We start from the raw sequence: 12,500 nt of genomic DNA on the forward strand, positions 1-12,500 counted from the left end.
AGAGAGAGAGAGAGAGAGAGAGAGAGAGAGAGAGAGAGAGAGAGAGAGAGAGAGAGAGAGAGAGAGAGAGAGAGAGAGAGAGAGAGAGAGGAGGGGAGAGAGGAGGGGTAGAGAGAGAAACAGAGAGAGAGGAGAGAGGGGGGAGAGAGAGAGAAAGAGAGAAAGAGAGAGAGAGAGAGGAGGGCGGGAGGAGAGAGGGGGGGAAGGGGGGGAGAGAGAGACACAGACAGACAGACAGACAGATAGACAGACAGAGACCCTGACAGAGAAAACTGAAGAACCCATGAAGGAGGTTCAAGAGAAGGAAGTGAGTAAAGCATTTAACAAAATGAAAAGAGGGATCGTCTGTGGAGCAACTAAAGTTGCGTTAGAGTTAGTGAAGGTGCTTGGAACTGAAGGAGTGAAGTGAATGGTCAAGCTCATACCAAATGATTGGAGGAAGAGCATAGTAATACAAATTTTCAACCAGAAAGGAGTCATCTTAGACTGTGGAAATTACAGAGGCATCAAATTGATGGAGCATACTATCAAGGTACTGGAGAACTGGAGACGATTGTAGACCTCAGACTAATGGGGGATTGTGAAGACGGTTGAGATGAATTATGTATTCATGCAAGGAAGGGGAAAAGTGGATGGGATTTTCAACATGAGACAATTCAGGAAAAGATGCGTGAAGGAAATAAGAACCTGTACTGAGCATTCATATATCTTGGGAAGGCAAATGATAGGATTACAAGAGAAGTGGTGTATTTGTGTTTGAGCAAGGACGTGCCAGAGAAGATTGTTAAGTTAGTGCCGTGATGGAGATTATGCGTGAGCAAACACTATGGTCAGGACAATGAATGGGGACACACAATATTTTAAAGTTGATGGTGGGTCCATTCCAGGGTTCTGCACCAACTCACTTCCTTTTCATAATAGTGATGGGTCATAACAGTGCGAAATCACTCTGCCTTGGGTGTCATTTCCCTGGTCTCTGTATATGCTCCGACTGAGGCGAGTGATCTCACCATGAAAGACACGTTCCATGCCACGTCCAAGTCTGTGGTGGATCAGTGCATGGGTCCATCCATTCTCCTGGATTTTAGCTGCAACTTCAGAGTTGCAACAACAAGCCTGTGGTCGTTATTGAGGAACTGAGCACTCGGGTAGACCCTGCAGTTCTGGATGATCTAACAGCGACCATCAACGAGCACATGATCAGTCTCCTTTGCCACACCATCAGCATTGGAATACCAAGTACAGTGATGAGCCTGTGGGTGCTGAAACCATTAACCAGCCACCCTAAGTCCATGATTTCTTGTAAAGTCAAGGAACTTAGTACTATTCTGGTTCACAGTTCCAGACCCATGGGGACCAACACATAACTATTCCCATCAGTTCCAGTCGATGCATTAAAATCCCCCAAGACTCGAAGAGTATCTTGCCTGTTAGGGTTATGGTTAGGGTGAGGGTGAACCCTAACAGCACTTTTCCCAGCCCAGACTGGATGTTGGCAAGCTCAAGGCAGAGGGTAGCTGAGGAGTTTGCAAACAAGCTGAGTGGGGATTTGGGAGGTCTGGGTGCTTTGTGAAATCCTGAAGAGTTGTGGAGTGTCTTCAGGACCACCGTCCTTGATGTTGCCGGTGGATGTCTTGGAGCTCACCAGAGGGTGAAGAAGAATTTTGTCTCTCAAGGGACACTGGATACCATTGACCAGAGTCGCAGGGCCAGGCTGAATGGCAGAGCTGAGCTGTTCAGGGAGCTGAGGGGTAAAACTGTACATGTGAGAAGTGTGGACAAGGAGGCCTATGTGCAAGGAATCTGTGAGGGGGTGGAGCATCACCTGTGGTCAAGAGATTCTTATCCTGCTTCCAGGGGAATTTGCGCATTATGTTCCTCCAATCACGTCCCTCGGTGTACTGCAGTTAGAGCGGAGGGTGGTAGGCTCTTGACAGAGGAGTCCAAAGTGAAGGCCCGCTGGGCCGGTTACTTTGAGCACCTGTACTAGGCTGATCCACGAGCTGTCGAGTTGGATGTCAGGGGTGTTACCATCCCTATTGCTGACCCTCCAATCAACTGTGATCCACCTTCGTTTGTGGAAACACAGGCTGCGGTGAACCGGTTGAAATGGGGCAAAGCTCCGGGGATCTGTGGCATCCATGCTGAACTTCTCGAGGCTGGTGGAAATGCTGCACTCGTGTCATTGCATGCAGTTCTGTGCTCTGCCTGGAACACAGTCATCATCCCAACTGACTGGAAGAGGGCTCTTTTGTCCCTCTCTGGAAAGGGAAGGGTGATCGCCAGGACTGCAACAAGAACCGAGGGGTGACTCTGCTCTCAGTGCCAGGCAAGGTCTTTGCTCAGATAACTCTTGATTGGGTTCGCCACCATCTGCTTGAGCACCAGTATTCAGAGCAGTCAGGCTTTACACCAAAGAGGTCAACGATTGACCGTATCCTTGCTCTTCGGAATGCAGATGAGAGTTTCGGCAGGGGCTTCTCGCAGCCTTTGTTGATCTCTGCAAAGGGTTCTATCCAGTGAATCGGGATGCCCTCTGGAGGATTCATGGTCTTCGTGGGGTGCCACCAAAACTGATAAATCTGATGTCTGAACGAAACTCTGGTACTGAGAGTGCTGTGAGATGTGATGATACCATCTCTGACTTATTTCCAGTTGTTACTGGAGTTTGTCAGGGGTGTGTACTGGCCCCCACACTTTTCAGCACTTGTGTGGACTGGATCCCGGGGAGGATGTTGGAGAGATCAAGCTGTGGTGCATCATTTGGGAATGTCAAGATCTCTGCCCTTGATTTCTCAGATGATGCAGTCATCTATGCGGAGACTTTAGATCTGCTTTTGGGGGCTCTCAAGGTGCTGAATGAGGAGTCTGAGCCACTGGGATTTCTGGGTCAAAACTAAGATCCAGGCTTTCAATGATATCTTGGATGGGGCTATCTTGTCTGTACCTGTTTATGGCAAGGATGTTGAGGTCATGGAGAGATTCACTTACCTTGGCAGTGATATTCATGTCTCTGCTGGCTGTGAGCCAGAGGTCAATTGTCATCTGGGTTGGGCCCAGGGAGTCATGGATTTACTGGATTATGAGGTGTGGTGCTGCTGGTACCTGTGCAGAAGGACGAAAGTCCGAGTCTTCAGGTCCTTGCTGCTTCCAGTCTTGCTCTACGGATGTAAGACTTGGACTCTGACCAGGGATCTTGGAGGGAGACTTTATTCCTTTGGCACTTCCTCTTCGGAGAATCCTTGGCTATCGCTGGTCGGAATTTGTGTCCAATGAGCAATCGCTGAGAGAGACTCAAATGAGATTTGTTACCTGCATAGTCCGTGAGCGTCAGCTGCGGCTGTATGGACATGTGGCTCGTTTTCCTGACACTGATCCTGCTCACCAGATTCTCTCAGTGAGGGAGTCTCCTGAGTGGAGGAGGCCAATGGGCTGCTTCGGCGCATGCTTCCATACCTGTCTTGACCTGACGGACATGCTGAGTGACAACATCAGAAATTGAGAACCATGGGAGCTCCTTTTCGCAGATGATTAATGTCATAACAGCTGAGCCAAAGGAAGAGTTCCAGAGAAGAGTGCTGGAATGGCAAGAGAGCTTTGAGAAGCAGGGATTGATGGTTAATACTGGATAGACAAAGGTCATGATGGTAGATATAAGGGATGGAGAGCTGACACAAGTGAACAAATTCAAACACCTTGATTCAACACTCAAGGAAGGGGGAGGTTGTGAGGTGGAAATCCAGGATAGAGTGAAGGCAGCATGGGCAAAATGGAAGGAGGTTGGTGGAGTTGTTTGTGATGGAAGAATACCAATAAAATTAAAGGTTAAAATCTGCTAGATAATGATAAGACCAATTATAATGTATGGAAACAATGGCTTTGAGAAAAAGGGAAGAGGAGTTGCTGTCGAGGACAGAGATGAGAATGCTTCAGTGGACTCTCAAAGTAGCACAAAGGTAGCGGTTGAGAAACAAGGAGATACGCAAGAGAGCTGGAGTTTTAATGATCATACAAAGGATTAGAGAGATTACGTTGCAGTGGTTTGGACACATGATGAGGAAAAAGGATGAGGAACCAATGAAGAAAGTATTGAATGAGCCAATTAGAGGGAAAGGATCAGGAGGACGATAGATATTAAGGTGGACAGAGGTCGTGAAAGGAGATTTGAAGAGCATGAGCATGAGAGAGAAAGATGTAGATGACGGAAGGGGGGTGGAGAATGCAGATCCGAGAGGCCGACCCCCAAATGTTGGGATTAAGGCGCAGCGAACAAGAACATATTTATCCTTTTACTATTTCAATGCTTGATTTAAAAAAAAATTACTTGATGATGCTCAAGCCAAAAAATAATCTTCCCGCAGATCACACCGCGGCTTACGAGGAACTATGTAAAAGAAGGATACATGGAGAAAACAGGTCCCAAGGTGTGGTCTTTATCATGACTCTTTTGACTTGTTTACCTGGAGTTTTGTACCTCTGCACTTTTGAACAGCTGGCTCACTTGTTGGTAAGCTTATTAATGAGTATTAAGTCCTGTATTTGAATAAATGAAAGTCCCACTAATTGCTGGTGGAATGCATAAAGCCTTGTTGGGGTCACTCGTGGAGGTTTACTTCCCATGGCTGTTCAGCATTAATTTCCACACTCTGTGACAGAGTGGCAATTTGTCTGGGATTGGTTGGTAGCCATAGAAGCGTTCACGACTTGTGAATGCCACAATGTTCTGCCAAGAGTATGAGACTTCAATAAAACCCCATCTATTTTCTCGGGAGTCTCATATTAGCAGTCGGATCTCCTTTCATTTGCTTCAGAGCATTGATGATATCCATTGTAAAATGTAAAAGGCATAACAACGCGTGTACTATGATCATGTCATGAAACGATGTACATTTTTTGGCCAGACAGTAACCTCCATCAGGTACTTTGCAGCCCACGTGTACTAATTCCTAATGCTCAGTGGCTTGGTGGTGCCACCCGACCAGACGATGCAATGGTTAGAGTGTCCGCTCCGAGTCTGAATCTGGGAGATCAGTGGTTCAAACCCCAGGTGAGTCATACCAAAGACTTTAAAAATGGTACGTGCTGCTTCCTTGCTTGATGCTCAGCATTTAAAAAGGATAGAATACAAACAAATAACCATTGGTTGACAACCATTGCACAGGCTTGATCAACCGAATGGTCACCTCCTCCTGCGTTGGAGTTCTTTCTAACTAATGGAACTCGATCAAAAGGGGTTAAGCAATGCAGGACTGCAATTGAAAGCACGTGGCTTTATACCTTCATAAGACAGTACTTGTCCTTTTCTCTCAATCGTCATCATTCGTACACAGCACAAGGCTGCAGGGCAACAACATTGGCTGAGGGCACAGCTGTGCCACTGACGCAGTGCCCTCTGCTGGTTCCAGCTGGAAGTTGGAACTTGGCTGAGGTGCCAGCAATAGCTCACCTCTTCTTCACAAAAGACACCATGGGATATTTAACATTCATGAACGAATGCCAGCAGACAGAACACCCAGTTTAATGTCCATCACAGAGACAGCACACACATTGATGAATCACCCTACCTGTAAAACACCAGGATGACAGTTTATATCTGGGTGAGGATTTGAACCCAGGCTAGACAGCGAAGAGGCAGGTGTGCATACCTCCAAGCCATCCTGTGAGCCCTTTTTCTGTCAATGATTACACTGTTACATTCATAACAAGAAAACCTTTGAGTGCTAAAACCAAATTTGTGTGACACAAATGCACGAACTTCATTCTTGAAATTCCACATTCATTTTTACTTCATGCCATTTCACTTGTGGATCCGAGGATTTATTGACTTACAACTTCGATCCAAAGGTCTGCTTTTGTAAAGGACTTGGCATTTTTACCCGTCCCTTTGCTGATGGTTTAATCAAGAGACAGCATGTTGTACTTCACAAACATTCTGTCCTTTTCACTCACTCTCAAGTCCTGAATAAGCGTGTAGGGTGGAACATTTTCCAAATTTTAATAAGAGTAAAGGGTGGAATAAGCGTGGAGGGTGGAAAATCCAAAAAAGTCTAATAAGCGGCAAGGTCTGTCTCTCCCAGATATATATATATATATATATATATATATATATATATATATATATATATATATATATATATATATATATATATATATATATATATATATATATATATATATATATATATATATATATATATATGACCGTTTTTACAGCCATTTTTCCCTGCTAAGCAGTGGTTGGGCTTTTTCTTGAGGCAATGTTTTATGGCCGGATGCCCTTCCTGACGCCAACCCTGGTCCCCTCTTACGACACACAGGGATATGGTACACCTATTCTAACCGGGGCATACACTGGTACTCATTTCGACGACCTCGGAAGGATGACAGGCTGAGTCAACCCCCTGGTGTTAATTCAGCAGCCAACGGGGCTTGAACTCAGGACCCTGGGATCTCAAGCCACCACCCTAACCACTAAGCCAACACCAGGCACATATATATATATTCATATATATATATATATATATATATATACATATATACATACATATATATATATATATATATATATATATATATATATATATATATATATATATATATTGTTGTGGTTGACGAAATTCACAAACCACCATTCAGGTCCCTTAGGTGAGATATCTCTGTAAGTATATGTGTAGTTAGGCCCAAACCCGTTGTCTAGAGGGAATAAATGTCATTCATGCGGGCTGCGACTCTTCAGGATAGCCGTTTTTCTTTTACTATCTTTATTTTGGACCAGCCGCCATTATTACCACCACCAACCACGTCTCAACAGCCATCACAACAACAACCACCAACCACAACGCCGCTTCACAATAACAACCACCAACCACAACGCCGCTTCACAACAACCACCAACCACAACGCCGCTTCACCACAACCGCCACGACCTTTACCGTCACAACTCGCCACCGTCGCATCGCCGTCATCTCGCGCCACTCGTGGGCACCGATGCTGGACTCGTGCGGGGCGCGCACCGAGCAGCGTGTTCAAAAACATCACGGACTTTCCGCAGAAAAACGGATCAAAAACGACTCACGCCCACTTTTGTTCCGTCCAATCAGTGAGCGAGGGGCGATTTGGCCCCGCCTCCAGGGCGTTGGAGGGCAGTCGCTATATGCAAATTTATGGATCAAAAAGCATTCACGCCCACTTTTCCTCGGTCCAATGGGGAGCCAGTTAGCCAGGTGAAGGGTCGGAGGCAAAGGGTCAAGGGTGAAAGAGCGAAGCCACGGGGCTTATATGAACGGCTGCGTTCGTCAGTCAAGTAAGAGTTCAGTTGGAAGTTGAGGGTTGAAAGTGTGTGCGGAGTTCAAGAGAGTCGTCGGTGGAGCTGGAAAGAAGTGGTACTAGTCAGAGTGAAGAGGACGGAGCTGTGGAGAGGTGACGGCGGCGAAGGTGGACGAGGGGGTGCTCGCGTCGGTGCCAGGAGCGGCACAGGGAGAGGCCAGCAACGCGACCGAGGTGGAGGAGGAGACGCTCGCCGCGGGACCCGAGACAGGGCGATATCCTCCTTCCCCCGAGCATCAGCAACCCCCTCCTGTTTCCCCCCGCGCTGAGATAGTGCGACAAAGGGGGCCCCCTTCCCACCCCCTACCAGACACTGTCCGCGAGGCCCGCGGAGTTGAGGCACCACCGCCGCTCCGCCTCATCATCAGACGGGTAGGCCCGACACGGTCTCGGCCCCAGGCCCGCCTCATCCTGGAGGGTGGTTCTCTTTTCTTTTGCTTTGGGAATATGTGTTGTCGGCGCCGTCTGTGAAGTAAAATTGTATAAGTGTTGCCGTGTGCCCGGTAGTCGGATAGATCTGCATTGTTGCATTTGCTTTTTGTGTAATATTGCATTGTCTTCTTCTTTTACATGTGCTTTTGGTGGAATTGTATATGTGTGCTTTCCGTTCATCGCGAAATAAATGTGCTTATTGTTCAACTGTTTTCCCGCTTCGCTTCGTCTTTTCTTTCATTGAATCTCCATCTTGCTTCACGTAAAGGGTTGGTCGTGGGCTAAAACGCCCGATAATTAATCGAACCGTCGAGGCCGACGAATAACACCGCTCGGTTATCCCGATAGTACGGAACGGGTCGCTTAAAGTGGCCCGTGTCCGAAGTCGACCTGCGGCGAGGTGCGATCGCCCGGTCTACCCTCCGTGTGGGTACTTAGGTAGGTCGAATTTGGCGAGCAACCCTATCCCACGCGGGGGCCGATTGGCACGATCGTGGTGAGACCGAAAGGTCCACCCGTGACTGGTTCCCGGCGTTAGTCCGAGAGGGTCACGACTGGATTGTCCGTCCGGTGGGCGACGTGCCGCGATTCGAGTTACGTGGCCGTCCGCACGCCGGCGGGCGCGAATCCGCAACACTGGTGTCAGGTCGTGCGATATAAACCCATCGCCCTCCTCGCGGCACTGGTATTGGAGAACGGGAAAACGGGCTCTCCTGTCTCCAGCTAAATTCACGGGAATCGGTCCAGGGGTGAGAGGAGCGACCCCCGATTCCCTCCAAATTACGAGCGAGCTAAATTAACCCTTTAAGAGAAGCAAGATGGCGTCTCAAGGCGAGCGGGTGCCGGGTGGATTAGGTATGTGTAATAGTAATGTGGAGTCCATGGCTCAGGATGAAATCCCCGTGCAGGAAATGTTGGTTGTACAGGAAAACGAACTCGCCCAACTGAACCCAGAGCCCGAAATGGGTGCGGCAGCGGCCGCGGTGTATGACACCTCCCCTCCCCCTCTCCACCAAAACCCCCCGACCCTTGCCGAAACGGCACACCCAAGCGCAACCGACATGGCCCAGCTATGCGCCATGCTGGCGGCAATGACAGCAAGGATGGATGCGAATACACAAAAAATGGATGAAATAAAAAGCATGAATGAAAAGATGGATACAAACACAAACGAAGTGAAAAACGAAATGGAAGGAATGAACAAGCAAATGAGGGAAGAAATGAAAAAGCTGCGGGGTGAGACGCAGAACATGGGCCGATGCCTGCAGGCGGGCATGAAGGCCGTGACCATGGAGATAAAAATGGCGACTCCACGTGTGGGAGGGAACGAGCTGGAAGGGGGTACAACGGCTGTCGGGCCCGCGGTGGAGACGGGTAAAAAAAATAATTCGGGGGACGTGTTGGGCGAGGGTCGTGACGATGACCGAAAGGGAAAAATTAAATGGGGAGACCAAAACGTGTGAGACGAGACACGAGGTGACGACAAAGGAAATAAAAATAGTTGAGACAAGGGAGGTAAAGGGTGAAGAGTTGGCAGAGACACGGGAGATGGGAACGATAGAGGGAAGACTGCACGATGAAGACGGGGTAAGTGACGCACACACACACACACGGAGGCAGTGGAGGACAATGGGGGTGAGCTGGTGGACTGGGTGGAGGCCCAGTGCGAGCAGCGGGATAGCCTCCTCCAGGAACGAGGGGAGGGAGTATTCCCCCTTGAGGCGAGTCACGACCAGGTGAGTTCGGTCGTGCTTTGCGAGTTCGAGGGGAGGAGTGCTGCGAACGGGTGCACGGAGAGCTTGGGGGGTATAGAGGCCCCGGAGACCCTTGTGGGGACACAAATCCCCAGTGTGGTTGTCCCTGTGTGTGTGGTGCAAGGCGTGAGTGCGACCCCGTGTGTGAGTGGTGTGGTGGCGATGGTGCCGGAGTACGTGCTTCCCAGCACGCCGTGTGTGGATGAGGCACCGTGTGTGAGTGAGGCCTTGTGTGTGGATGAAACGGCCAGTGTGGATGGGGCACCGCGGGTGAGTGCCCCCGCGTGTGTGGGTGAGGCACCGTGTGTGAGTGAGGCCGTGTGTGTGGATGAAACGGCCAGTGTGGATGAGGCACCACGGGTGAGTGCCCCCGCGTGTGTGAGTGAGGCACGGTGTGTGGATGAGGAACCGCGAGTGAATGGAGCACCACGTGTGAGTGGTATGGTTTATGCAAGGGAGACCGTGTGTGTGAGAGAGCGGTATGTAAGGGAGATGTCGGTGGGCATGTGTGAACATGCAGCCGCGTCTCCCGGTGTGTATGTAATGGAATGGAGTGTGAGCGTCGTAACACGCAGGTGTCCGTGGGTCGAATGGCGACGACGGCGACATGTGAGGAAAGAAAGCCGAGTAGCGGCTGTAGTTGTTTCGGGGACCGTGCCGGGTTCACCCAGCAGTGAGCACGAGGTCCGTGCTGTGCAACGCACGAGGCCCCCACGTGCTCGCTTGCGAGAGTGAAGTCCCGGTCCGGAAACGCACGCGGTGGATTTGCCGATCCCGCGGACGGACAAGGTTTAGGCAGGTAAACGGATTTGGACCGGACGGGTTCTCCACGCGATCGTGTGTGTTAAGCTCCAAAGGGCAAAGCACATGTGTTCGCGTGGGGAACCCCTCGAGACGTGGGGCTTGTGTTTTTTTTTTTTTATGCGCACGGTGACGTCATGGCTGCATGCGGGGTTGGAATCCGGCAGGAGGGGTATCCCTGCCGGATGGTACCGTCCAGGGAGGGACGAGGTACACGTGCAGCTGCATGACGTCACGGGCAGGTGCAAAGTGCGCGAGTTGCCGCGCTGGTGCTGCGCATGGAAAAAAAAAAAAAAACAGTAAGCCTCACTTTCGGGTGCACAGGATTCCTGGGCAAGGGGTGGAAGACCCCCTTGACCCTGGGCACAGGATGGAAACTAGTTAGGGGGAAGGGTTAGCTTAGTTAGACCGACTTCATGGGGCAGGGGTAAGTCCTCATGGAGTCCGTGGAATGGATTAGGTAGAGGGATTTAGTGAGCTTTAGGTTGGGAAATAAAATGATTTCTTTGGAGACAGTGACTGACAGTGAGTGTGTAGAGGGGACGTAGTTTAGCTACGTAGTGTTAAATAGAACGTGCTTTAGTGTAAGGGATGACGTGGGAGCACGAGTTAGTTAGGGGATGTAGATAGAAGGATGGTAGAGTTCAGTGGTGTGTGTGTTGAAGAGTTGTTGGTGAGTGAAGTGGAAGCATGTGCTTGGTGAGTGAGTGAGGCCAGCGGGTCTGTGTGAGTGGAGCGAATGGGGAATGCATGGTGCGATGAGTGATTGGGGGGAGGAGTGACTCCCGCCCAAGGGACCCCGGGGTCAGTGTAGAGTGAGTTAGCTGGGTTAGTCAAATTGAAAAATGGAGGTCGTTTTGCTGTTGGTGGGAATGTAGGCTCGAAACCCATTTGGAGGGGTGCAGGAGCCCTGCTGACGGGCTTGGGAGCGTGGCTGCGAAAGGTGAGTATCGCTGAGTGGGTACCCCGGGCACCAGGCTAGTCGGCCGTGGTAGGCCAAGGGCCCATGGGGGGCCGGGATAGCGTAGTGGGCACGGGTGCGCCTGCTTGGTGCGGGGGCCCGGGGCGCCATTAGCCGCGTGGGCAGTGTTGTGGGCACGGGTGACCCTCGGAAAGGGGCCCGGGAAGCCAGCCTGCCACGTGTGCGTTTCAGGGGAGGTGCCATGGGGGGCACTCCCCGGTGTTAGGGAGCTGGTAGGCTCGGAGGCAGTGGAGTGCCCGGGGGTGCCATCGTCGGAGAATCGGCAGAGGGTCGTGCCTGCCAAAGGGGGCCACGTGTCCCAGCCATGAGACCGTGTGAGGGCACGGAGAGAAAATTGGGGGGCGAGGCCCGAAATTGTGAGGACACCAACACAGGCGACGGGAATCTGGGTTGTTAGAACCAATAGTTTAAGCGAGAGGCGTTTGTTGAAAGCCCCGGGGTAGTTTAACAGTTAAATGGTTAGGGTAGATTAGGAAGTGCACCCCTCCGCACCATCCATCCCCTCGCTCTCGTTGTGGGCCGCTGGACCCACTTTGGTTATAGATCGCTGAACTCTGGGGAGGCCATCCTGAGGCTTGAATTGGGCCTCGACACAGGACGTTAGCTCTCCCTTGTTCCCCTCCGGGAAGGGAACGTAGGGGTTGGGAGTAGGCTAGGTGACAGGATAGGTAAGCTGAACAAGGACAGTACAGGGGGTTAGGGGACGATTTATAGTGGGGAAGTAAAAATAAAAACAACAAAAAAATAAGTTGGGGCTAAATTGGGGTTTGACAAATTAAGGGAGTGGGTATGTACAGTGACAGGCAAAGGCGATAGGTTGGGAGGGAGACAGGTAGGTAGGTCCGAACCCGCCTTCCAAGTGGCCAGCACCACCGCACTCCCTCCACCAACCTCCACGGAACGGCAAAGGCTGGCCAACTTCATCGGCAGCTGTTGTGTTGCTGCAAGGTCTGTGCCGGCTAGATCGTCTGCAGCTGCTTTGCTGCAAGGCCTGTGCCGGCCGGATCGTCTGCAGCTGTGGTACTTCAAGGCCTGTGCCGGCCAGTTCGTCTGCCGGCTGTGTTTGCCTGCTGCCTTTGCCATGCCATGCCCACTGCCCCTGCTCACCAGCCCCCGTTCAATTTTTGCTTTGCTCCCCCTGTTCATTGCCATGTGCGCCAGGATCAAGGCAACAGTTTGCAAGCTGCAAGAACTGCCCTGATGGC

The 12,500-nt window shown here is 50.7% G+C and overlaps 1 protein-coding gene across 1 annotated transcript in view; it reads left to right on the forward strand.

The window, feature by feature from the left end:
- Positions 1 to 12,500, forward strand: part of LOC147012052 (arf-GAP with dual PH domain-containing protein 1-like) — a 111,838-nt gene that overhangs the window by 74,191 nt on the left and 25,147 nt on the right. The window contains exon 9 of the mRNA XM_085858130.1: positions 4,362 to 4,424. Coding sequence (XP_085714256.1) covers positions 4,362 to 4,424 — 63 coding nt within the window. The remainder of the gene's footprint in view (positions 1 to 4,361; positions 4,425 to 12,500) is intronic.

This window comes from Eptatretus burgeri, chromosome 15 (assembly GCF_056783735.1).
Source record: "Eptatretus burgeri isolate ZD-2024b chromosome 15, Ebu_testis_v1, whole genome shotgun sequence".
Classification (NCBI taxonomy): domain Eukaryota; kingdom Metazoa; phylum Chordata; class Myxini; order Myxiniformes; family Myxinidae; genus Eptatretus; species Eptatretus burgeri.